This window comes from Myotis myotis, unplaced genomic scaffold, assembly GCF_014108235.1.
Source record: "Myotis myotis isolate mMyoMyo1 unplaced genomic scaffold, mMyoMyo1.p scaffold_m19_p_7, whole genome shotgun sequence".
NCBI classification, from domain to species: Eukaryota; Metazoa; Chordata; class Mammalia; order Chiroptera; family Vespertilionidae; genus Myotis; species Myotis myotis.
Genome location: NW_023416379.1, coordinates 10,155,709 through 10,182,628, shown reverse-complemented (window position 1 = coordinate 10,182,628; position 26,920 = coordinate 10,155,709). Strand labels below are relative to the sequence as shown.

General features: G+C 52.0%; 1 protein-coding gene and 1 long non-coding RNA gene across 3 annotated transcripts; one reads left to right on the top strand and one right to left on the bottom strand.

Annotated features, from left to right (window-relative positions):
- ZC3H12D (zinc finger CCCH-type containing 12D) lies at positions 1-25,574 on the bottom strand. 2 transcript variants are annotated; one of them, XM_036317620.1, is made up of 6 exons: positions 25,385-25,574; positions 18,132-18,507; positions 9,180-9,319; positions 5,346-5,580; positions 2,058-2,164; positions 1-801 (listed from the first exon to the last, which is right to left on the bottom strand). In XM_036317620.1, exons 2-6 carry the CDS (start codon positions 18,434-18,436, stop codon positions 26-28), a joined length of 1,563 nt encoding a protein of 520 aa, XP_036173513.1. In that variant the 5' UTR covers positions 18,437-18,507; positions 25,385-25,574; the 3' UTR covers positions 1-25. The 2 variants fall into 2 exon arrangements, with proteins under 2 accessions (XP_036173513.1, XP_036173514.1); XM_036317621.1 differs by lacking the exon at positions 25,385-25,574 and adding an exon at positions 23,978-24,217.
- LOC118660349 lies at positions 163-1,524 on the top strand. Its single transcript, XR_004968877.1, has 2 exons — positions 163-298; positions 1,275-1,524. It is a non-coding gene; the product is annotated as an uncharacterized LOC118660349 (long non-coding RNA).
- Positions 25,575-26,920: the final 1,346 nt, after the last annotated feature.

Below are 26,920 nucleotides of genomic sequence, written 5' to 3'. Positions count from 1 at the left end.
GCCGGCCGGGGCTGGGGCTCGCTCCTTAGGGGTTTCCCACGGGCGCGTCGGACCTGCGGGCCCTCTGGATGAGGAGGAGCAGCCTGGTGACGTCAGAGAGCGCGGGAAACAGGGCCATGACGCTGTCCACCTGGTGCGGCGGGAAGATGCTGCAAAGCTCCGTGCGCGCTCGGGCGCGCGCGTCCCCCGCGCTGGCCGCGGGCCCCAGAGGACCCCAGCGGGCGCCTTCGCCCCAGCTCAGCTCCGCCCAGGCCGAGCGCCCCGGGCCCCGGGCGGCCGCGTGCTGGAGGGCCCACAGGTCGGTGGGCGGCCTCCCCCGGGGTAGCAGGTCACTCTGCAGGTCCCCGAGGCGGTCCCCAGGCCGGGGCCGAGCCAGCGGGCCCGACTGGCTCTGGGGGCTCGGGAGGCCGGGCGGAGCGGGCAGGGACAGGGGAGCCGCGGGCGCCACCCAATCGGGGCGGCGTGGCCGGGGCGCGAGGCCGGGAGGGGGCGCCCCAAAGGCGCCCGGGCCGTCGCGGAGGGCGAGCCGGGAGAGGCCCCCCTCGAGGCCCGCCACGTCGGCCCCCCGCCGCGCCGGAGGCAGGCTGCGCGCGCCGGGCTCCCGGGGGCCGGGCCAGGTGGCGGCGGGGGCGCTCGGGGGGCCGCCCTGCTCGGCCCGGGCCCTCGGTCGCTCCTCGTCGGCGCCCGCGCCCCGCCAGGTGCGCGTTTGGGCGCGAAGCTCGTCGGCCACCGCCAGCTGCGTGTGGTGCGGCCTCTCCGGGTGGTAGAACTTGCACTTGATGCCGTAGGTGCATTTCCTGCCTGGAAGGGGCAGGAGGGAAGAGAGGGCGCGGGGTGAGACCTCGGGCGGGCGGGAGAGGCTGTGTGCCGGGTGCGGTGGGCTGCCCCTGGGATGTTGTTAACGGAAAGCGCCCAGGATGCAGAGTTAGCTGGATGGGGCAGGACAAGGTGGGGTGGAGTGGCCCGGGGCGCAGGAGGGATGCGCAGGGTGCAGCACTCGCCTCCCTGGGGTAGAGGCGCTGGGCACAGTAACCCCGGTGTCAGCCAGGAGGTGTCTGCCTGGGAGCTCCCTTTAGCCAGGGAGTGGGACCAAATCTCTCCACCCCTGGACCTCAGTCTCCATTTTCCCAGGAACCCTGTGGATAGGGGGTCTCAGGAGTGCGTGGACAGTGGGTACTTGTGGCATAGGATGCACCTCCAGGGCTGCCCGGTTTCCTCCTCTAGCCCACATTCCTTGTTAACCATTGTCCTCTCTCTACCTACTGTCCTAACAGGTGATCAAATAATTTATCATCACAACCTCGGCACCTCTGAGAGTGAAAGGGAGCAGAATGCATCAACCTGCCTGTGTTTCACCTTCATTCTAACATGAAATGACTCTCCCTGTCACCTAAGGCTTTTTGAACGTCCATGGGCGCGCAAACCAAGGCCTGGGGACATGGGATAACTTTCCAAGCAAGTTAGTGAACGCTGCCTAGGAGGCTGGCGCCCTGGAGGGCTCCGGATAAAATCCCTAACTCTTTTTTTAAATCTTATTGTTTAATTTTTTAAATTGATTTTTAGAGAGAGGAGGGGAGAAGGAGAAGGGAGAGATATAGAATCATCCATGAGAGAGGAACATCAGTTGTCTGCCTCCTGCACACGCTGTACTAGGGATCAAGCCGCATGTGCCCTGATGGGGAATTGAACCAGTGAGCTCATGGTGCGTGGGTTGAAGCTCAACCACTGAGCCAGAATCCCTACCTCTTAATGACAGCATTGACTAACGGACATAAGGGCCCAGGGGTGGGGGGTGGCGGGCAGGGTGGGACACAGCCTGCCAGGTGCCAGGTGAAAGGACTGATAAAGGGGAGCCTGGGGGACACAAAGCCTCCCTGCTTCTGGGACCAGCTCTGTCGTAGGTGTGACCCCTGCATCCACCCCCCAAAATACTCCCATGCAACAGGCAGCCCAGGTGTCAGTTCATTCCTACAATAACCCGTCAGGACACTGCCATCGAGACGCAAGGCCCGGCACTGGGCCCGGGGGGGGGGGGGGGGGGGCGGGGTGTCACCCACCGTATGGGCAGTGCTGCCAGGAGGGCTCCGGGGGCTTTGGCTTCCTGCTCAGGAAGTTGCTCAGGGTGGGTCCCCGACGGCCCAGGGGGTCGTCAGGAGGCATGAACCTGGAAAGCAAGCACAGAGGAGCCACTGCAAGACCAACAGGGACTCACCAATGCCACCTGCATGGCGAGCGCCCAGCAGGAGGGTGGCAGCCCCTGGCATGGCCTGGGCCAGGCTCACCAGCCAGCACTCTTCCCGCACCCACAGGTGGCACAGGGTGTGGAAGCAGCACAGCCCGTTCTCGCCCTGCGCGCGTGCAGAGCACAGTTCGGATCCCTGGAGAGCAGCCCCTGGGCCGCCTCCAAGAGTCTCTCCTGCTGAGGCTCATGCCAGCGGGACCAGAACCACCTTGCAACTCCTTTCCAAATGCAGGTCCCTGGCTTCCTACCAGACACGCTCAATCCGAATCTCAAGTTGCTTGGGAACCTGCATTTTAACAAGGCCCCGGGTGATTTTTATCCACTCAAATTGAAGCATAATTGCTCTTGCGACCCCCTCCTACCCTACTCTGAAAGCGGCTCTGAGCTGCCTTCCCCTGCCCTCAACAGAGAAAGTTAGAGACCTCCGTGGGGCTACAAACAGCCCTGGTCCTCTGAGTCCCTGAGGCTCAGATTCCATTTCTGCAGCTACCCCCACAGCCTGGCATTAACGTGAACAGCGAGTTTGGAACACCCGTAGGCGAGTCAGCAAAGCTGCGGATCCCAGGTGCTGCCTGCACACCCCGCCTCTGTGCAGATCCAACCCTCGCTGCCAAGCTGGGCTTCTGGGTGGGTTTGGTCTCAGCTCCCAGGACTGCCTGACCCAGGCCATGTTCTCTGCCCCACCCTGCCCCGCACCTGCCCCTTCCCCTCCCCCTGGCATTAAGTCTAACAAGGAAAGGAATGCAACCTCAGGGTGCTAACAGCTCAAAGGGGAAAACAACATTCCTGAGAAGGAAAGCTCCCCTGGTTTAGCGCCATCCAGTGTTTTATATGAACACTTTTGTTCCCAGGAGACACTTCCAAGTCACAGAAAGGCTCCGCTGGAGTGGCTGTGGGTTCTAAACAGAGGGCCTGTATTTACACGTTTGTGTTCCCTAAGAGTCAAGGGTCATGCTGAGGTCCCATCCTGCAGACCACGTCTACCAGGCTGGCCAGGAGCTGGGCGATCCCTGGGCAGCGTCCGCAGCTCAGATCCCAGCCACACAGCCGGCTTCTCAGAGCTGGGCCCTGACCAAGAATCCAGGGAGCGGCCCACTGCGGTTATTAAAAGTTCCCAAAGGCTTCACCTCCTGCTCTCTCCCGGCCTCGCAGCTGCTAGCTGGGCCAAGAGGGCCCTACGGACGTGCCCAGGGCACTGGGGTGGGCATCCTCGCCCACAGGCAGCGGGCAGGCCCTGCCTCTGGCAGCCAGGCAGCCTTCTGGCAGACCCTTAGCAGAGGCCTGTGTGTCAAAAAAAACTTGGCCTGGGCCCCAGGCTGTCACCAGGCCAGAGGCAGCCATGATCCGTCAGACCTCAGGGAGGATTTTCTGGAACCCACAGTGCCCAGACTTGCCAGGTTCCTCCAGGCCTGGGCCGGAGAGAGGAGCCGCTGGCCTTGCATATGTGGAAGTGACCAGGGGGGCTACTGCAGGGAGCTGCTGCCAGCATCTGCCCTGGGGCTCGGGAGGGTCCTCCACCTCTGTGCCAGGCGGTAGTGGGGGCAACAGTGTCCCCTGGCGGCACTGTGTCCTGCCCTGTCCTGAGAATAACAGGGTACAATTCTCTCCCGTCCTCAAAACCATCTCAGATATAAATCTGATTAATCCAAGTACATTAATTCAAGGTAAAGAATGTTCAGCTGAATGAAACTGAGTGATTTCCCCAGGACACACGCTCTGTAAATCGCACAGTTTCAGTTTAAAACTTCACCTCCTGGGACCCTTCAGTCCACAGGCCAATTCCGGTCAAGGGCACATGTCTGGGTTGCAGGCTCAATCCCCGCACTGGGGATGTGCAGGAGGCAGCCAATCAATGATTCTCTCCCATCATTGGTGTGTCTGTCTCTCTCTCCCTTCCCCTTCCTCTCTGAAATCAATAAAAATATATTTAAAATATATACCTCCTGCCTCCCAAAGTCCCAGACCTTCTCACCACACCACACTACCTCCCCGGCTTCAGGGTCAGGCACTGCTCTGCCATGTGCAAGTGGCCCGGCCAGCTACATGTTGCCTCCTCTCTCCTCATTCTCCCTTCCCAGCCTGCAGCCACTCCCTCACTCCTCTACAGCAAGCTACTGAGAGCCTATGGCGGGAGCCAAGGCACATAAGATGCAGCGCCTGCCTTCACAGAGCTAGGGGCTTGTCTCAATTCCTAAAAGCCAGCTGGAGAGCCCAGAATGAGGCCTGATCTATCATTGCCTGGAACAGAAACTGAAGGGGGAGTGAAGTCCCGGCCGGCGGTGCCCTCCCCACACTGCCTTGCCCTATGCTAGTCTCACACCCACACCCACATTGCCAGGCGCCTCGCCTGTGCCCTCGGCATGCCTGAGCACATTTGCTGAGGACCAGCCATCGCTTCCTCCCCAGCTAAGCTCAGTCTAGGGGCCCTCGCTAACCAGCACCTGCTCATGGGTTTGTGCCTTGTGACCCTCGTGTAGCTGGTTAGTCTAAGATGGACCTGACCCAGAGGAACCAACCTAAGGGATAGATGAACCAAGCAGATTCTCTTGAAAATTTCAACCAAGAGGCATTGAGACAGAGTCAGTTCCAAGATGGTGAAAGATGCTGCCCACTCCCCCATGTGATTCAAAAGAACAACAAAAAGGTGAAAACAGTGAAAGGAAGTAGAACAAAGTCCAGATCCCCCCTCCCCCATGACTGTTTTAGGGCTCTTATTAAAAGTGTTACATTCTTTGAAGAGAAAAACACAACTGTATGGTGCCCCAAGCCCATGCTTGGCCCACCTGCTGGATGGCTGTCTGCCGGGTCCGCTAGATGTGGACACGGGAACAGAAAGGTCATGGACAAGGTCATGGACAGCAGGGCCAAAGCAGCCCTGTTGGAGAAAGCGGGTCACACAAGAGAGGAGTCCCCGAAGCACAGAGACACCGTGCCGCTGTGGGAGCGGAGAGGGTGCCTCGGATCGGCTGTCTCCAGGCCTGGTGTCCTTGCTTCTGGCCTGGTGTCCTGGGACCTCAAACCCCGCGGGGCCTAGGCTAGTGGGAGTGGTTTTCTTCCCGTCACCCCAACCCACCCGTGCCAGGCCCCCTCGGCCGCCACGTACCGGTCGTTGACAAAGGAGAACATGAGCAGCCTCTGCTCAATGAACCACTTCCACTCGGGGTTCTCGCTCTGCAGGTCACGGTAGTTGTCATTGGAGACGATGACGCCGTCCCGCTCGTAGGCCACCTTCACGATGTAGCGGTCGTCGTAGCAGACCACGCGCTTGCCATTCACCTTGCGAGATGGGGTGTACACGAGCACCGCCTGGCGCTCCAGCTCCTCCAGCACATGCTGCTCTGGGGGCCACAGGGACGGGGGACGGCATGTGGCGGCTTTCTCAGAATGACTCCCTCCCCCCCTAAGATCATCCTGAGATCACGGAGCACATTTGACAACTCAGGGGTCCCCTCTGAGCCAACTCCTGCCTCCCCCGCCCTCTGGCCCAGCACATCAGAAGATCGGGGAGGTCTGGAGCAGAATAAGGCAGCTGCCCAGGTCAAGGGGCTCTTGGCTTCTATCTGCCTGAATCATGAGGAGTCCAGAGTATGGTACCCAACAGAAAAGAGTCACTTTAGACACAAGAGGCCTTTACGGGAGAAAGACATTCACATTACAACTGGAATCCTGGCAATGCCTTCGGAGCTACTAGGATCCTGGCATCCCCCTCAAAGGCTGCTGCCTGGGCCCCTAGAGGAGAGCCACTGTGCAGACACAGGAACCTGCTGGGACACCTTCAGGATGGAGCATCGCATAAGTGACAGCTCTGAGGGCCACAAGAATGTCAAGGGAAGAGTCCAGGATTCAGAATCTACAGCCTGGGCTCTGGCCTTAGCTCCAGCGCTTAGGCACCCCTCCCCTCTTTGAGCCTCAGTGTTAGCCTTTATAAAATGAAGATAGTAACTCCTCCTGCCTCCGCCTGCGTAGACTGGATAAGCTCAGCATATAGAGTACAAAAAATCGTTTCTTTAAATGCCGAGTATGAGGCACTCCCTGAGAAAAGAGAACGCGGCCCGTGCTTCTAAGGTCCCCCTTGCCCCTCCCGGTTGGCATCTCTCTCTGGCCCCCTTATGATAACCCAATCTTTAGAACTTTTTGTTTAGAATTCCCTTGCTTTCACTTTTCAAAAATGCATATACTAGTATATGTATCCCCCAAAAGGACTATTTTCCATGTGATTATGAACCTCTAGACTTTACAACAGTGGATTTAACTGTACATATTCTTGTGCAATGTGCTGTCTTCATTTAACATTGTGTTGGTGAGATTTGGCCATGGTGACATGGTCACTGCTGTCAGCTTCGCACGTGAGTCTCTGGGTGCAGAAATGCAAGGGTTTCTCTAGAGTGTATCTCCAGGAGTGATTTGGTTGAGTTGTAGGAAAAAGTGCTTTACAAAATAGTGTCAAGTTACTAATTATTTTGTAAAAATAAAATAAAATTATATAGAAAAAAAAGTGCCAAATTGTTTTCCAGAGTGGGTATACCAAGTTACTACCCAACAACCCAGCACAGCGCTAAGGCAACCTTGTCAACACTAGGCATTTCCAGGCTTTTGAATTTTTGTCAATTTGGTGGGCGTAAAGTGGCTTCTTGTGGTGGCTTTATTTTACATTTCTCTAGTTACTAATGAGATTGAGCATCTTTTCATATGTTTATTGGCCATTTATGTTTTCTGTGAAAGACCTATTATGCATTTTGCTTCATCTTTCTATTGGTTCTTTGTCTTATTAATTTGGAGACATTCTCTATAGATTCTGGACAGTAGTCCTTTATCAGGAACAGTGATGTAGAGCCTCTCCCAGTTTGAGGCTGCTCTTTTCATTTTATTGTTCTGTAGTATCCACTAATGAACACAGGCTCTTATTTTAATGTAGTCAAATTTATGAGTCTTTCTCCCACACATTGCACATGTGTGTGGCTTGTTTAAAAATTCCTTCCCTACCCCAAAATGATTTCCCTACGCTTTACCCAGACTCGATTTAAATATTACACAACTGCTGAAAGCCACCATTCTCCATGTTCAGACCATAAAGAATAATATGGGGTAGCCAGTTCATGATGGAGAGCTGCACACAAGTGGTTATGCCCCTGCTTCTCATAATCCCATTGAAATGGCAGCAAAGAAGTACAATAGGGCAGGGGGATCCCCAATCACATTAAAAATGTCTTGGGGACAACAGCAAACCCAGGATTTGGACAGATTTTAGGAAGACAGAAAGCAGACTGGATCACACTGATGCAAAATGTGCAGAGGGAGCCATAGGCCAGGATGTGCACAGAAGGCTGAGTGGAGGTGGAGCTCCAGGCACGTGGAGAGGGAGGGAAGTCAGGATGGCTAACGAAGGGCTACTCATGGGGCAGCTGCATCCACCCTTTCCCTATGCCTAAGCAATAGGAAAATGAAGCCCAGCTAGGAAGAGGAAGTTCCCATGTGGCCTTTGACGTCTTAGAGTAAGACCATCATCATTGTGGCCCAGCTGCCTGTCTGCTCTGCAGGGTATGCTGGGTGAAATCTGTCCGTCACCACCTGAGGTCAGCCCAGCCCTTCAGGGAAAGATCCACGTACTAAGAGAGAAAGCCCATGGCAATCACATAGATATTTATATAGATAGATCATTATTTAACCAATCTGGTTTTTTATTCACAAACTAAAGGCCCAGTGCACGAAATTCATGCACTGAAATGGGGGTGTCCCTCAGGCCAGTCTGCACCCTTTCACAGTCCAGGAACCCTTGGGGGATGTCCGCCTGATGGGGATCAGGCCTAAGCCGGCAGGCGGACATCCCTCTCGCAGTCCGGGACCCCTTGCTCCTTACCGTGAGCCTGGCTTCTGGCTGAGTGGTGCTCCCACTGTGGGAGCTCAGTGATCACCAGGGGGCAGCTCCTGCATTGAGCATCTGCCCCTTGGTGGTCAGTGTGCATCATAGCGACCGGCGTTCTGGTCCTTCCGTTGTAACAATTGCTTAGGCTTTTATGATATAGATATAAACTGACAACCAAAGGATCACCAGACTTTTGAAAAGACCTAACAACACAAAAAAGAGAGTGAGAGAGAGAGATAGAAGAGAACAAAGAGAGCTGACTACAGAAAAAAAAATATGATTTATGGAACTAAAGAGAATTTGTGACAGTCTATAGAAATAGTAAAGAATTATTACAGAAATAGTTAGAGATACTGCATCCCTAAGACAAGAATGGCACTTTATTTAATAATTAAGGAGAGAATCCTTAATTAAGGGAAGTAGAAGCAATTGGTAATCTATGGAATTAAAAACAAAAGCTTTTGGGAAAAAGACTGGAAGACAAAGTCAAAGAAATCTCCCAGAATCACCAGGAAGTCAGCCCTACCATCAACTTGGCTGATGCCTTAGCATTTGACTTCTTGTTATAAGAAAGCCAAACAAAAACAAAGCCTTGTTTTTGAAGCTTAAAATAAACCTATATGATATAAGAATTAAAAATGAAGAATTCCCTGTGTCCCAGTGTCCTTTATTTTTAAGTCAGAACAAATGTTGTTGTGCTTTTGTGGTGTGTGTGTATGTGTGTGTTTATGAAGAGACTGGACTAGGGACTCAATAAATAAATATCACCAGACTGAATGAATGTCTCTCTCAGATTCTATGAGGGGTGGGATGCAGATCCAATCTTTCTGTAGAGTGTTAAAAGTTGTAAAACACAATTATTTTTGGCACTTAATCATTCACACTAAAAGATGAAGTCATTTGTTCATTCATCTATCCAACAACTGCATAGAGAGCACCTAGTCAGTGCCTGCATGGAGCTCAGGAAGGCTTCATCAGACAAACAGCTCTGTAGATCACTGCCTGCAAACAATAGCAGCAGGACTCCTGAGGACAGTGTAGAGGGCCTGTGAGCACGCCTCGGCGCCAGCATACCTCTAATGGGGGTGTCGGCTCTCGGGGGGTCCTTCCTCCAGGATGGGACAAAAACTTTGATGTAGGTGTGTCCTCTTTCCCTGAACCAGTCCACAGCCAGCTGGATTCCCCGGCAAGAGAAGACTTCTTTATTTCCATGGCTACAATGGGAAAACAAAGAATCTGTAGAGACACAGAAAGGGTTTCTAAAGAGTGATTTCCCCTGGGAATATCATGGATCGCAGACTCATAATCAGGGGGAATCAGAAAAATCTACATTTTAAAAATATAGTTCATTCTTTGTACAAAATGTGTCTCTTCACTGGAATCACGTAGCTTCTGATAGTTTGTAGAAGGTCTCAGGCTCTAAGACGTGTGCATCCCCAGGATTAATAGACCAGATTCTCTTATTAACTGAAGCTAATAAAGATCAACATAAGCTGGATGCGGGTAGTCATCTGCAGAATACTCTCACCCTAAGAGAGGGCTATAACTATGTTATTGGGCTTCCCAGGTCTAAGCAAGGAAACCAACATTCCCCATAAATTCCACCAAAGGCATCAATGGTGGCAGGAAGGACAGGGTGGTGTGAGAAGAGGCTCAAGACCAGGCCAAACCTTGCAAGTTTTATTGAAGATTTTTCTTGCTCCTAAGAGGAATGAGAAGTCATAAAAGGGTTTATATGTGATGTGATATCATGTGATCCGAAGTATGTTTCAGGAAGTTCAATCTGGCAGCACAGAGGACACTAAATTGGAAGGGAGCAAGAGTGGGTGTTGGGTACCAGTTAAGAAGCTATTGTAGTCATCAAGGCAAAATGGATGGTGACTTTGACCGAGCAGATATTGATGCGTAAAGAAGAGTAGGTGAACTTGAGAGCTATTTAAAAGGTAAAATCTCCAAAACATGGTGATCGGATAGAGGGTGATAGAGAGAAGAAAGCATTGAGGATGCTTCAGATCTCTGGCTTGTGTGATTGACTTTTTGCTGAGACAGGGAACTCTGAAGGAATAGATCTTAGAGGGAAAGATCCCAAGTTTGGTCGTGGGCATATACTAAGTTGGAGGAGCCTTTGTGACCTCCCAGTGAAATGTTAAGTAAGTAGCTAGGGTTCGGAAGAGAGGTCTGGGGGGTGAAATGTGTGGGTCACCTGTATTTAAGCAGCAGAGGAGCCACCGCATGGAGAGAATTGCCTGATTGCCTGAGGAGAGAGAGAGGCCTAGAGCTGGCGCTGGAGGAAGTCTGGAACTCAACAGCTGGTTACAGGCAGAGGAGGACAGTCCTACAGAAGATAGAAAGGACGTGAACAAGAAGGGAGCCACATGGTGGAGGCCACAGGAAGGAGGCAGCCAAATGCTGCTGCGAGGGACCAATGAGGCCGAAAACAACCCGCAGGCTTCGTCGATGGAGGTCAGCGGTGTTTTGCTGGAGAGGAGATACATGGACAGATTTGAGATACTGGGAATGCAAACCAATTAGACTTAGTAGTGATGGGACACGCCTGGCTTCGAGGTGAGATCACTCGGTGCTCCCTGCTTCCGGCTCAGCCATCTGCACCTCCTTCAGCCATTGTCCTGCCCGTGCACCTTCCTCCCCTCTCACCACAGAGCTGCTCGCCAGGCATTCTCTCCTCTCAGCCAGTCCCCTCCTCCCTCAGGTCTCAGCTTTATCTCTGCTTTCTCAGGAAAGCATCCTCTGGCCTCTGAACTCTGTCAGATCCTGAGTATGAGGCCTCACAGCATCAGACATCTCCTTCCTGGCCTTGGGTTCCAGCCTAAGTCTGCATACACCCTTCCATTGGTAAGATGAGGGATGAACCAGGTCTTCCCTTCTCTAAATCCTACATTCCTTCTGGTCCCCATTGAGTTCCCAGGCCCAGCACAGTGCCTGATAATTGGTAAGGACTTAATAAAACGAGTTGAATAAGTAAATGATTGGGAAGAACGGTCTTATGAGCAGCTGGAGGAGGAGCAACCAGGCAGAGGGAAGGGTTGGCTGGAAAGACCCGGATACAGGGAAGACGTGGCATGTTTGGGGACCAAAAAGGGAGAGTGTGACTGGAGCATGTGGAGTGAGCAAAGGGGACAGTTGTAGAAGGTCGGAGGCAGGGCTAGGTTCCTGGGGAGCCGGGGTCACCATGACACGCACACTCTCCCCTGAGAGGCCAGGCCTGAGAAGTGCCCTGTGTCCAGACGAGGGTGACATGATGGTGCTTTCTCTGGTCCCCGGCCTCTCCTGCTATCTTCTTGGAGGGGATGAGGGTAGGTTCAGGTTTGAAAAGAGGGGACGGGCGTGCTTGGAAACATGAATCACCAGTACTGGAAGTCGCCCTTTGTGGAGGCTCAGAACTCTCAGTTCCTTTAGCTCCAGTGACAACCAGGAACCAGGCCTGGCACCCAGATCTGTGGTGTCTTCCAGGTTAGAAAAAATAGCCCTCCGGCCACTGCAGCCGAGCTGTGAGGCTTATGCAAACAGTCCAGAGAAAATATCAGTGAAGCTGTCTGGTTAAAATAATCAATAAGAAGAGGAAGTGGAAAGCTAGCCCCTTCCTCCCAGTGGAAGTTGAGAAAAGAAAGGAGATGGAGGGAGAATGAGGAGGGGTCATTCACAGAGGAGTCTGAGCTGATCCCCAGGCCCCCCCCCCAGACCCCCAAGCTTGTCTCTGAGGAACAGAAGACCCTCATTCAGGTCTATTGCTTTGCAGGACTGACTCCCACACACCTGCTCCAACCTCCCCTCATAAGCCTTGGTCTCTTCTGAGATGTGAAGATGGTCTGCGTTTCCATCCTTGCCACATTTGTTTACCAACCTCAAAATGCCACCATGGCTGCCCTATTTCTGTCCACAGAAAGCTCTGGGCAACCGCAGGATTGATGCCATAGCAGGAGCCAGCTCCTCACATGGGGTTCTGTCTCTAAGAGGAGCCAGCAGAGGCCCCAGTCAAGCAAGGAAGCTCATGGTCACCCCGGGAGCCCACTTCCCACCTACAGAGAACAGCACCCAACCAAAGGCACCCTCCGTTTGTGCTTCGTCCACCCACTCAACATCAGTGCGTGAGTATTGGCTTCAACGAGGCTCTTGCTGGGGCTCGAGACGGGGAGCGAGGCAGGCCGCACCTGCTTCTTGGAGCTCACTTTAATATTCGTGGAGAGCCCTGTGTGCCAGGCCACACGGCACGGGAACCGCATCTAATTGTGACAACGAGCCCATGAGGAAGTGACCTTCGTCCCGTTTTACCCTTGAGGAAACTGAAGCAGAACAGTGTGCCCGCTCGCTGATCTGGCGGATCTCAGAGCCTCCTTTGCTGGGCTGCAACCGCTTCCTCCCCGTCTCCATTTATTCCATTTACCCCTGGCCCTCCCCGGCCCTGAGATCCAGACCGCAGCTCCTGTGAAGCCCGAGTTACTCGCTGCGAACGTCTTGCACTGGGGAGGGGGCTTTGGTGCTTATGACTGGACACTGTGGGCCAGTTTCTCAGGCACCACACTGACAGCCAGGCCCTGGGAAGAGGAAAGAGGAGGGGCAGGTTTTGAATAGAGGGAGGGTGGGAAGGGGAAATGGGCTGGTGCCTGAGACAAATTTTGCCTACATGACAGCCATGCATGAGGCAGCCACAGTTAGCATGTAGCCAGGAACAGGGACAGGACGATCTAACTGGGACACCAAAGTCTCTGCAGAAGTGAGCGGCTCAGCACAGGCCTTGCGGTGTAACATAGGAAGGGCACCACTGTTGGACTGTTCGGTATTTGGGGTTAAGCTGTAAATACTCTGAACCTGGAGGTACAATCCTTCTCACCCAGGGATCACCCCAGCTCAGGTCTGAAGGAAGGGGGTTGTTTGGAGCACCCCCATCTTACCAATGGGAGGATGCATGCAGACTTAGGTCGGAACCGCAGGCCAGGGTTGCCCAGAGGGAATTGCCCCCGGCCGTGGGAACCCACTGACAGGGGCCTGACCGAGACCTGAGCCCTGTCGCTGAAGATGCCTTCCTCCAGAAGAAGCCAGATTCTGCTGAGGTGTCTAACAGCTCAAAAACATCAACAGCAGCACCTCAAACCAAAAGCCCGTACCCCCAAATGAGGGCACAGTCAAATGAAACCCTTGCCTGGGGCAGTAAGAGGATATGAAATTATCAGGTGGATTTCCCCCAAGCTCAAGTCCTTCAAATCACGCCTCTGCTAAATTTGCCTACCGGGCGAGCTTGCCGCCTGTGGCGGTTGTCACGTGAGTTCCTCCCAATCACCACGGGCAGCTTTCCATCTGCTTTCAATGAAAGCGGCCTTCTTTTTAAAACCTGCCGGGCATTTTTCTCAAGGCCAGGTATATAGTGATTCAGGCATTCAACTCACATAGCCCTCTCTCACGTACATACACACACACACACACACACACACACACACACACACACGCACATATACACCCCATGGAGGTGTGGGGATTGGACTTGTCAGTCTGCAACAGAGCCACCAAGCCATGCACCTCGGCGCCCTGAGGCCCTCTGAAGGTTGGCAGCAGCAGCAGAAGCGTCCCTGGCACCAGTCCTGTAGGAGGCCCCTGGGCCCCTGGGGAGGTGCTTAGCACATCCTGCCTGCAGTGGACAAGTCCAAGTCCGGGCTCACCTGGGCAGGCCCTGGCCCAGGATAAAAACCTTGGGGTCAGGGTCTCCCATCCTGAGACCCTTTCCAAGACTGGACATAGGGAAAGGCAGAGGTACCTGGTGCTGGAGGAAACAGAGGACTTTGGCAAGAGCATGGAATCCAGAGCCCGGAATGTAGTGCTCTGTGACCTTGGGCAAGTTACTTACTTTCTCTGAACCTCTGCCAAAAAAGAAAACTTTCTTTATTTATAAAAAAGCATTCATTTCTTTCAAGCCATGGATAAGAGAATCACCCTGAATCTTAGAATGTTAGCGATGAAAAACCAGTTAAGATTATCATTTAGCCCTAACCGGTTTGGCTCAGTGGATAGAGCATCGGCCTGCGGACTCAAGGGTCCCAGGTTCGATTCCAGTCAAGGGCATGTACCTTGGTTGCGAGCACATCCCCAGTGGGGAGTGTGCAGGAGGCAGCTGATCGGTGTTTCTAACTCTCTATCCCTCTCCCTTCCTCTCTGTAAAAAATCAATAAAACATGTTTAAAACAAAAAAAGATTATCATTTATTCTAACCTCTTAATTGTATAAAAAGGACTCAAAAGAGGTGATTCCCGCCAAGGTGACGTAGCTGGGAAGATGGAAGGCTGGAGCTGCACAGTAGGCACTCACCACATGAGGCTATTTGCACTTCAATTCAAACTAATGCAAACAATTAAAATTCAGCTACTTGGTCACAGCAGCCACATTTCAGGTGCCAGGTAACCACAAACGACAAGTGGCGACCCAATGGACAGCATAGGTACAGAGTTTTCCAACATCACAGGGACCTCCTGGTTTTCTACATGAAATACAAAACGATGGGGCAAGCATGAGGTCTGGCTTCTCAGGTTCTGCCTTATGCACTCCTGACATTGCAACTTAGAACTCTCACTGAAGTTGACCTATCACTTACGAAATGCGAATGAGGCCATCAGTCCTGCTTGTAAGAGCCAATGGACTCCCTTTGCTGTTACAATGAGGAGATGAAAGGTGGTGTGGATCTATTTAAATGACTTGAGGACAGTCTGTGTTTTGTAAAACAGGCCAGGCTATCATGTGCTTTGAGCAAATACATTCCCACTTTTTTAAAAAGCACTTGGGGCCAGCCAGCATGGCTCAGTGGTTGAGCATTGACCTATGGACTAGGAGGTCATGGTTTGATTCCTAGTCAGGGCGCATGCCCGGGTTGCAGGCTTGATCCCCAGTAGGGGGTATGCAGGAGGCATCTACACTAATAAAAGAGTGCAAATTGGTGTCACTCTGCTACGCCCACCAGCCAATCAGGATGACTATGCAAATTAACCCAACAAAGATGGCAGTTAATTTGCATACGCAGGCACGGAGCATCCGGCTGGAGTGAAGACTGAAGACTGAAGACTGAAGAGGCTTGACTTCTCCACTGTGGCCAGACCAAAGGCCTGGGTCCCGGGTGCCAGAGGAAAACTGGTGCCGGCAGCCGGGGAAGGAAGGCCTATTGCATGAATCTTTGTGCAGTGGGCTTCTAGTCCGATCAAAAATTCTCTCTTATCATTGATATTTCTATCTTTCTCTCGCTCTTCCTTTTTCTCTGAAATATATTTATATATCCATAATAATAAAAGGGTAATATGCTGCCGAAACCGGTTTGGCTCAGTGGATAGAGCGTCGGCCTGCAACTGAAAGGTCCCAGGTTCGATTCCGGTCAAGGGCATGCACCTGGGTTGTGCGCATATCCCCAGTAGGAGATGTGCAGGAGGCAGCTGATCGATGTTTCTCTCTCATCGATGTTTCTAACTCTCTATCTCTCTCCCTTCCTCTCTGTAAAAAAATCAATAAAATATATTTTTTTTAAAAAAAAGGGTAATATGCTAATTAGACCAGACGTCTTCCAGATGTCATTCTGGATGTCCTTCCTGACCAAGCTGAGGCCAGAGGGAAGCCAGCCCGGGTCCCGGGTGCCTGCGGGCGGCCAGAGGAGGGAAGCCAGGGTCCCTGTGCCAGAGGGAAGCCGGTGCTGGCAGCCAGGGAAAGGAAGGCCTACTCTTGCATGAATTTTCATGCATTGGGCCTCTAGTATATTTATAAAACCTACAGCTTTAATAAATAAATAAATAAATAAATAAATAAATAAATAAATAAAATGTTTTAAAATACAGATTTCTATTTAGGTAACTAAAACACACACACACACACAGAATGACAAGGTCTGCAATACTATAAAACCTCAGCAAAGGAGAATTTTGAGAAACCATGCTTCTGAGGTTAACTGAGTTTTGAGGTCAAAAGATAATAACTAGACACCGCGTGGGGTTTCAGCCATCCGTTCCCTTTGAAGGGCGAGCCCCGCTCTGGGATCTGTCCTGAGGATCTGCCAGGGCCTGGGGCCTAGTCCTGCTGAAAGCCTGGTTGGAGGACACACTCAGCGTTATTGTAGGAGAGGGAGCTGCACCTCAGACCCCACTCTCCCCCAGACTTGCCTTAGACCAGGTCAAGTCCCACCTGTCCATGTGCAATGCGACCTTTGTTTCCTAGCTAGTGAGCTGCAGGGAGTTGGGGATGTGTGTGCATGTGTAGACCTGTGTGTGTGCATACACGTATGTACACACGCTGAGAACACACACAGATGCATGTGTTCCAGTTCACTGGGGTGATTTTCAGGCAGCACGTGTCTGACACATTTTAACTGATAGCCTGAGAGGTGGTTTGCATTTGTAACTTGCAGACTGAGCTTGAAGGGATGAAACTGCCACAACGGGAGGGCCGAGGGTGGGACTAAATGGATGTAGCCAGGACACATCATGGTCATGTGCAAACAGAGGATGTGGTTCCAATTTGAATTCCAGGCAGTAACAGAGACTTTCATCAAAAGAAAACCCTCCACCACCCCCCTATCAGAACAATTCCTAAAACACTTCCGGTCCCCAGAGAGAGATGCCTGCACTTGCCTGGGGCACCTGAAGTACTCTGTGTCCCACAGCCGTTCTGCTCCTTTGATCTGGACTCTCAGAGCTCACAAAACCTCCCGCCTGGAAAGGTCTGAGATGTAAGTGACATCATCTTGTATTTCTATTGATGCCCAGAGGGAGCAAGGCCTGATCAGAAGGAGGCCAGGGTCCCCTCTCACCACCCCTTAGACTTTCTTTCTAGGACCCTCAGAACCTACTGGATTCCTAAAAATCCCATAACTCCCCAGAGATCTTGCATTAACCAGGATTTCACAGGCTCGCTGGGAGCCTGCAGGAGAATGTAATCGACCCCCGAGGACCAGCTCCTGAGCCCTGGAGAAAGGGCTCCGTTACCCTCTCTGATCTAATCGAGCCTAGGAAGCCCCCTCCAGCTACAGCTTGACTCACACACACCAGGCAGGGCATGCGGGAGCAGCCCCTGAGGCCTGACCATCTTGGGATGAGCCATTCCAACCTTGGGTCCTGCAGTTCCAAATGCCAAGGGAGGCCAAGTCCCCACTCGGCCTGTCAGCCAAAGGGTGTGCTGTTGCCACCTCCAGTGCTGCTGATAACACAGTTCTTCTCCATCCCCTCCCGCAGCTCAGCTTTGGAAAAGGGAAGCCTATTTGCAGCTGTGCGGGACTGATTTCCTATGACTCTGCCCTTTGCCCCGTTGTCACCAAGCCAAGCCGTAGGATAATGCACTTGTGTGGGCAAGGCCTCCTCCTCGCCCAGCCCAGTGGGGAGTGTGGGGGAGGCTGCAGAGATTCTCTCACAGCTGAACTCGGCCTCACCAGGAAAAACAACAAGGCGGGGCCTGTCGCTCTCATCACCGAAACACGGGAAGGTGCCAATACCCAGACATTAACTACCATGTCTGCAGCCTGGGGCCATGAGCTACCTCTCACACGGAGCTAGGAAACCACACCCCACCCCGTAGCCCCAGCAGAGGGCTTCCAATGAAGTTCAAGTTCATCTTCCCATGTGATTCTCACACCCTCGAGGGAAGAAGAGGAAACGAGAAACACGGCTTTCCCAGAATCACACAACTGATGCAGGACAGAGTCCCCACAAGAAGCCGCTCGTCCCCAATCACCCACAGCCTTCCTCACAAGAGGGCTCTCTCGGGGTTAATGTGACAAGAGCAGCCAATTGTTGAACCCTTGCTGCGTGCCAGGTACTGTCCTCAGCATCTCATGCGGCTCCCTTCTAGGGTGGTTTCATACCAACATTACAGGTAGAAAAAGCGAGGCTCAGAGAGGGTGAGTGACTTACTTAAGGCCACACAGCTACTAAGCGATGGAAAAGGATTCAAAGCCCCATCCATGGGCCCTACATTGTTTGAACCAAACCACTGAACAGAGGGACAGTTCTCCACCCCACCTCGCACCCCCTGCTACAGAATGAGGAAAGCTACCTCATGGCCACGTTGCTGCCGTCGATCACGATAGGTCTCAAGGAGCTGGCTGGGTCTCCGCACTCCTCCTCGGGATCAGCCCCCAGCCCACGCTGGATGGAGTCCGGGGTCCCACAGGAACCCCTGGGGACCAGCAGGGGTGCAGCACTGCTCGGGTGGGCCCCGGGGCGGCTGCCGGTCTGGATCAGCTCCTGCAGCACGTCGTTGACCAGGGCGTCCTGGCCCAGCTTGGCCAGCACCCGGACCACATCCTCCCGGTCGTAGCCTAGCTTCTGGAAAAACTCCATCTTGCTGGAGTGCTCCATGCTGTGCCAGCCAGGCCCCTGGCAAGGGTCTTGCCCCCGGCTTTCTCCTGGCAGAGCCCCACCGGCATGAGCTAAAGAGAAAAAGCATCCATCAGGCGTTTTCTGGGCAGCCTGGCTGGCTGTCAGGTTACTGAGGGCAAATGAACTACGTTCCCTCTGCGCCTTATCTGTCAGGAAATTGTGTTGAGGACGCCTGGCCCCCTCGGGGATTTTCAGTTGCTCGGTGTGGTTGGGGAGCCACAGATGCAATCACGCTGCTCGCACAGCGCCCTGGCAAGGATCCCCAGCCAGAGGCACCCAGGGCCACTGAGAAGGCCCCCAGGACTGGGGACATTGGCACAGGGGCCAAAGAAATGCTTCTGAGGCTTGGTCATGGGGTGAACTGGGTCCATGCCAATTCATATTTTGAAGCCCTAGCCCCAATACCTGAAAATGTGACTAAATTTGGAAATGGGCCCTAGCTGGTTTGGCTCAGTGGATAGAGCATTGGCCTGCAGACTGAAGGGTCCCGGGTTCAATTCCAGTCAAGGGCACGTACCTGGGTTGCAGGCTCCCAGTCCTGATCAGGGACATGTGGGAGGCAACCAATCAATGTGTCTCTCTCACATCAGTGTTTCTCTCTGTCTCTCCCTCTCCCTTTCATTCTCTCTAAAAGTCAATGGAAAAAATATCCTTGGGTGAAGATTAAAAAAAATAATTGGAGATGGGGGTCTTTAAAGAGGTAATTAAGTTAAAAAGAGGTCCTTGATCCAATATGCCTGGTGTCCTTGTAAGAAGAGGAGATTTGGACACAGATGGCTACAGAAGGAAGACTATGGGAAGACACAAAGAGAAGGCAGCCATCTACAAGCTATGGAGGGAGGTCTCAGGAGAACCAACCCTGCCCACACCTTGATCTCAGACTTCCAGCCCCCAGCATTGACACAATCATAATAATAAATAAAATATTACATAATAGCATATATTATTACATAAAATGTTATTATAATATATAACACATAACAAATTATATATATATATATATGATCAAGAACACCCGATCTGTGGTATTTTGTTATGGCCATCCTGGTAAAGTAATACAGCTCCTCGGCTTAAGGAAAAATCCCCCTGGCAAATTCTATGCCCAGCAAGTGCACCCAAATTCAACTCTATGCACTGGCTCAGCTTTCCCGAGCAATTAATTGAGACCATACCGAACCTCTAAAAGGTCCTAATCCAAATGCCATCCTTTCCCCTCAAGCGTGGCCCACACCTCTGTGGGGAGGGGTGTGCTGATGGGGCCCTGCAGCCAGATGTTTACATAAAGAAGATGATTAAATCAATGGGACACTCTGGACAGACTGGGTCCCTCTCTCATCTGCTCACAAAGGCCGACATCTTTCAAAAAACATCTTAGAATACAGACATAATCATGAAAATAAATTAACTGTGAAAATGCGAAACAATGCAGAAGGATAAGAATAAAAAGATAGACTGTCTCTTCGGACACACCCCAAATCCCACTTGCCTCTCCTCCTGAGTATTTGTTTGCACTCTCCCAGCATTTTTTTCTATGCATTTATTTGCATATCTAATAGACACACAGATGTATTGTCCTAGGAGGATGTTTTGTAACATAAATAGTGCCATACTGTATGTAATATTCAACAACTTGCTTTTCTTATTAAAAAATGAGTTATGGAAATCTTTCCATGCCTGTTTATCTGTTCTGCTTCCCATTGCATCTCCAGCATTTGGGGATTTTTTAAATATATTTTATTGATTTTTTACAGAGAGGAAGGGAGAGGGATAGAGAGTTAGAAACATCGATCAGCTGCTTCCTGCACACCCCCTACTGGGGATGTGCCCGCAACCAAGATACATGCCCTTGACTAGAATCGAACCCGGGACCCTTCAGTCTGTAGGCCGATGCTCTATCCACTGAGCCAAACCGGTTAGGGCTAGCATTTTGAACGGGGGCCTGGCACAGCTGAACCTCGATGCGTATTTATTGGATAGATGCACAGATGGATGGATGAAGGAAGGAAGGAAGGAATGGTGTTTAACCATATGCCAAATGATGACATTTACATTGCCTTCCGTTTTTCCCTGTTACAAATCACGCTCAACGGAACCTTCGTGACATTGATTTTGGTCTTGACCTTCAGTTTAGTCTCCCACAGGAGTCCCCTGAAGGATCCGCATCTCTTTTCTAGCTTCCCAGCTCGGCTCCTCATTCTCGTGCTGGGCCTCTCCCTGTAGTGCTGGAACCCGAACAGAGCCAACAATGACAGGGTCTGGCAGGTGAAGGGCACTTTTCAGCCAGACTCCTGGACAGAGAGGCCTCTGCTGTGCCCATTTGTCACCATCAAATGGTGACAGAGAGGCCCCCTGCCTGTGCCCATATCACCCCCTGATTATAAATACCCTCCGTCCTCGTGTTGACTACAAGAAAGGCACTGGATTCTTGAGCAGGCTGCTGGGCTGTCACCTGTCGACCTCACCACCCACCCCTGGCCCACCAGCTCTTTCTCTAGAGCCATGCTGAATCCCTCTCGGCTCCCCAAGTTTTCCAGAACATTCACATCACTGTGCATGCTTTCCTCTCCACCTGGAGTGCTCTTTAGTTTGGCAAACTTCAAGATGCAGCTCAAAGGCACTCCAAGCGGCCACCCTTAACTCCACAGACAGAATGAGAGGCTGGTCATCTCACCCACCAGGCACTTTGCTCACACCTGTCATGACACACTGAATTCTTTATCTATGTCTCAGGAATCTGCGAACTGCACTCTGATCTATTTGTCTCAGAATCACCAATACCTGGATAGGGCCTACTCTACCTGAGTTTATTAGATTTTCCTTTAGTAAATGTCCAAAGCTGAAATTATCTTCTCTCCTCTTATGTTTTTTTTTCTTGGTTCTGAATCTCACTGAATGGCTTCTCTCAGAGGCCCAAAGAAGAATCTCAGTCACTTTTGACTCTTCCCTTTCTCTCACATCTACATTCAAATGTCATTACTTCTACTTCCTGGACATTTTCCATAACCATCCTCTTTTTTACACTCACAGCACCACCACTCTAGTGCGTTCATTCACTCATTCATTCATCTATTCATTCATTTGTGTAACATACACTGATCACCTACTGTGCTGCAACCCAGTTCTATGAAAACAAAATAAAACACAGTCTAATTTCCATTCATTCAGAACCTATTCAGGGTAACAGACACAACACACACACACAACAAATGTAAATAATAAGCCATCAATCATGATGATAAACACAATAGTTTTGATTAAAAAATGTGTTTTCAAAACACAGGTGAGGTGCTGTGTTTGGCTCAGTAGATAGAGCATCGGCCTGTGGACTGAAGGGTCCCAGGTTCAATTCTGGTAAAGGGCACCAAAAAAAACAAAACACAAAAAACAAACAAACAGAAAAACACAGGTGAGAAATGACTCGTCTTCCTTTGAGGGAAAGGAGAGACCAGAAGGGCCCTCATAGATCCGGAGAACAAAGGAAGGAACAACGGGCCTTTCCCAGAGCCGGCCATGTCGCCTCTCCCAGGGGCTCCTCTCCAACCTGTCACCCACAGCTCCAATCAAGTGAGTGCCCTGACTAAAGACTTCGTATATCTTCTCCAACACGTCCTTGTGCCTCCGTCCTGTACAGAGCAAACTTCAAAACTCTACAGCATGAGCCTAAAGGCCCTCCCCTACTGGGCCAGACCCACCTTCCAGTATCCTTGGTCACGTACCTGTAGTCCAGCCTCTCCTTCTACTCTTAACTAGTGACCAGTCCCCTCTCAGGACAGCTGTTTCCTTGGGCTGGGGGTCCAGTCTCCATGGAGGAGGAGGGCACTCACCCAGCCTGGCAGCCCAGCCTCACACCAGGAGTCGCTCACTGTCTCCCAGGCCAGCAGGCCTTCTCTCCGGCTCTTCCCTCTGCCAGGAGCACCCGCCCCTCCACCAGGCCCAACCCCACTGTCACATCCTCCAAGGAGCCTTACCAGTCCCAATAGCTCCAGCTCCAGTCCCACTCCAGCCCTTCCTGCTAACCCGTGCATTGTAGCACTTACTTTGGTTTGGAAGAAAGAGAGAAATGGAAGAGGAGGAGGAGAGAAAATTAGCAGGATGGGACTAAAGTCAGAGAGAAGAGAAGAAAGACAGAAACAAGCAACATGAACAGAAAAGTCCTTTTCACATAGTTCCTCATTGTTTCCACATCGCTTTCGCGTAGAGACTCTTGCTCGAACTTTCCATGATCTCTGGTGGGTAGGCGGGTAGATGAAAGTACTCTCTTTGCATAGGTGAAGAAACAGGCTCAGAGGTGCACCGAGCAAAGGGCACAAAACTCGTAAATGGCAGAGACTGACCACAGGTAGATGCCAAAAAAAAGCGCTGCTTTGAGCTGTGTTCAGGATGGAGGCAACACCTAGTGATTGCAGAGGGGCAACCCAACGGTGACAGGTCAGGTGCCCTCCCTGGCCACAGAGCAATAGCTACTGGGAGAGTCCGCGTGAGTTTTGTAACCTTGCATTCTGCAATGACAGAAACATGAACACTTTCAAGATAAAACACCTCGGGGCTCTCACCGGGGTGGGAGTGAGTGGCCAGGCGAGGCCCTGCCCCCGGCAGCTCTCTGCAGAGGCTTAACTGAAACATCTGCCCACTTCAGAGGCTTTGCCCCCCTTGAGGCTTTAAAATCAACTTCATTTCCTTTGAAAATTTCCAAATAAGGGAGAAACCTGGGCTGGGGGCTGTTCTCGGGCCCTCGGGTCGCATCTCTCCCTTCAGAGGGGACGGTCTTTGAGCTGCAACACGGCCGGCTTCTTTTCCTTCCTATTTTTAAGACCTGAAACTGTGAACGGGTTCACTTGAGCTTTCTTCCTCAATCTTGACTGGAAGTCACCAACAGCACCACTGATTAGTAACACTGCAAACCTTCCAAGTCTCCCCAGGGCTCCTACGAGGGCCAGCACCGTGACACTTTCCTGTGGTGAGCAGTGCGGGTGACTGTTGCTCAGGTAGAAGCCCAGGTCAGAGGTGACCTAAATAAACAGCGTGGAAGGAAGCGGGGGAGTGACCTCACAGGTGGGACATGGGAGTCAGACCAGACCTGGCCCTTCTAGAATCAACCAATCCACCCCAGTGGTCTGGAAGGGCCCCTGAGGACAGGCATAAAGGGGAAAGAGGAGGAGGAAATGAGAGGGGAAGACCTTCGGTGAGCCGGTAGCTCACCTGCACACAGTGTTTTATAGTTATAGGCGCTTCCTTGTGTATTATCTTTGGAAAGGCTAACTTCCCTGGGAGGTAGAAAGGGCTGCTCACGTTGCCCGAGGAAACCGAGGAGGAGAGAGGTTTTGCTGACTTACCCAGGATCCCACAGCTAATAAGTGGGAGAGGGACCAGACTCCCAAGAGCAGGGATTCCAACCATCTCCCAGGTCAGAGGGTGCTCCCCAGGGCTGCTCAGGGCCTCAGAGCAGAGTGCACCCACACATGGGCCCCAGAGTGAGCACATCCAACACACTGCCTCAGACCCCCACGTCCATCCCGGTACCTCTGCCAGCTCCACTGTGATGGGGAGAACGTTTTTCTAAATGGAGTCCAGGCGGAAGTTGCCCCGTTCAGCTCAGCTCTAGAGCTCTCACTGGAGTCAGTTAGATTTTGGGGAAGTTACAGAGAGGCAAGGACTTCAGCCCAGGCCTTTTTTTTTTTTTTAAAGGGAGTTACAATTTTTTCAATTGTGGTAAAATATACATAAAATTTATCATCTTAACTATTTTTAAGAGTGCAGTTCAGTAGCATTAAGCGAGCATCACTACCATCCATCTCCAGAACTTTTTCGCTTTCCCCAGTGGAAACTATACCAATTAAACACTAACTCCCTCTCACTTTTCCCTCATCCCTGGCAACCACACTTCTACTTTCAGTCTCTCATGGAATCACAGCATTTGTCCTTCTGTGATGGCTTATTTCACTTAGCACAATGTCCTCAAGGTTCACCTTTGTTGTTACATGTGTCAGAATGTCCTTCCATTTTAAGGTTGAATAGTGTTTTATTGTGTGTATGTACTGCATTCTGTTTAGCCTTTCATTGGATAGTGGACACTAGGGCTGCTGCCACCTTTCAGCTGCTGTGAATTGCTGCTGTGAGTGTGGGTAGACTGGCCTGGCCCTTGGTTATCTCCTTGAACTTGTCGCTTGCTACAGGCTACTTGGGTGTACATGTGAGTATGTACACCCTGATCCGTAGCCCAGGGCAACTCTGAAGCAACGTTTCAAAAAAACAAAACCCTCTACTATCCTCCACTCCCAGCCTCTTCACAGGTCAGGTGTTGGCACTCCCGAGCTGGCCTCCCTGGGCCTTGGGGAAGAGTTTATAGTCTTGGGGGCATGGCTGAGGCTTCTAATGGGAGCAGAGAATTGGCCAAAATTGTCTTCACTGCCGTCAGATTAAACTGCATTTCAGCATCCTCATAGGCCTCTGGAAGCCCACAGAGCCACCCTCTAGAGGAGACGGTGTTTGAGCTGCTCTGCTGCCTTCTGTCCCTGGTCGGCCAGGAAACTGACACCCACACATCAATCTCTAATTTAGAAGATGCCTCCAAGAGCAAGGCACAGGTTTAAAATGTTCTAGATCATTCCTTCTGATTTCATAAAATTAAAATCCTTTTTACTGAAACCAAGCAGCTTCCTCTGATTAATCTTTCTCCCACAAAAACCATCCTGAAATTAAAGACAACTTTGCTGAAATAAATAAGGATTTCACCTCAAGGAAATTTAAAATACTTACCTTTTTCCCCCCCCCATCTGAGCACTTACAAGGATTTAAGGTGTGAGAAAATAGATTCCTCCTCCAAGAACTGCTCTCCAACCTGCACCCCTCCGACCCCTTATGCTCGGTCTCTCCGCACACAAGGCTGTGCGGTGTCTGACCGCCTGACAGCCGGGGACGTGCACTCACCAGCAGTGCCTGTCGCTGCGGCTTTCACAGTGGACTCCAGGGGCCTCCGTTCCTCCGGGCTGCCCAGCTGCCGCGCTGCCCTCTCCTCCCCTCGACCCAGGTGTCACTGACGCCACGTGGCTGTGGGGAGACTTCTTATGCCTGAGCACCACTTCCTGGATGCCACGGTCCCCGCTCAGCTGCAAAGGTACTTTTGCTTTGGGTTAAAAAAAAAAAAAAAAAAAAAAAACAAGGAAAGGAAGAAAGCAATCAAATGAGGGAGGCATTCAAGCCTGAGCCTCAGCATGAGTCACGAATCAAAGTTTAACAACCACATGCAAAACGAGCTCTGGGTGAGGGACCTGGCTGGCCGCACAGGAAAGCCAGGAGGGACTGGGGAGGCAGAGGCGCTAATGGGTTGGGGGGGAACTTCCGCTTCGAGTTCCCACCCAGGCTGCAGCTGAGCCCACAGGCTCCCGAGGCCGGTCAGGGCTCACAGCTTCATGCAGAAAGCCACACACACAGAGGGTGAGGGGAGGCCAGAAATGGCTGTGCAGACAGGGTGCACGGGGGCCATGGGCCTGGGGAAGGACCCTGTCCCTTCCGTCACAGAGTCCCAAGGAAGTCCCCACGTCCTGTGGGCTGGGGGACCAGGCTACTTGCCTCTGTCGGGGATATGACCCTGAGCTCAGGTCCCTCAGCCCTGCAAGGGGTGGGAGGCTGCTTCTCTGTCACTGAGGCTCTGGAGCCTGACCCCAGACCCACCTGACCCCAGACCCACCTGATCCCAGACCCACCTGACCCCAGACCCACCTGACCCCAGACCCACCTGACCCCAGACCCACCTGACCCCAGACCCACCTGATCACAGCATTCTGCTGCCTCAGGGGATATGGGCAAACAGACCCCAAACTCTACGTTTATTTCCTGCACTTGGGGATGCCCATCAGGGGCCAGAATAAGACAAAGAACAGGATCAAACCACACAGTAGCCGACAAAACACCATGCCTCTGAAGTGCCCAAGACCAAAGAGAGAAGCTGGCCATTCCATCCCTACATCGAGAGTTTATAAAGGGACCTTACGAGGGGCATCTTGGCAAGATGAAGGAACAGCCTCCTTCCCGTGTGGCAGGCAGTAAAGAATGATCTAGAACAGAGCAGGGTGAGTAGGGGTACTGGGCGTGACCTGGGCCAGACAAGGGCAAAATGCCTTACATACTTGCCTAGGTAGGGCACTGGCCTGTCCCAGGAACCCAGGAACCCAGGAACCAGCACACCTGGCTGGGGCACAGGTAAGGGGTCAATCAGACAGTCTCTGAGGGGATTTACAGGCAGCGACCTGATTGGGCCCTGATCTGCAGCAGTCACATCATGGGACAGACTCTCCTCCAGGGTGACCGGTCCAAGGACACGCCGTCAGCCAGTGGGTTGGGGTGGATCGGGCTGGGTTAGAACCTGGGAGCAGGTGCTAAGGAAGTAAGAATGGCACATGGTAACTGGGATTCACTTCTCTTCTTTATTCCCTCCCCATTTGTCTCCCACAGAAGAGTTGAGGC

Coding starts and splice junctions, on each gene's coding strand:
- ZC3H12D (XM_036317620.1), bottom strand. CDS start 18,436: ATGGAGCACTCCAGCAAGATGGAGTTTTTCCAGAAGCTAGGCTACGAC. Junction 9,320..18,131: donor GGCAGCAACGTGGCCATGAG/GTAGCTTTCCTC, acceptor TTCCCATTGTAG/CCATGGAAATAAAGAAGTCT. Junction 5,581..9,179: donor AGCCGACACCCCCATTAGAG/GTATGCTGGCGC, acceptor TGTGGCCCCCAG/AGCAGCATGTGCTGGAGGAG.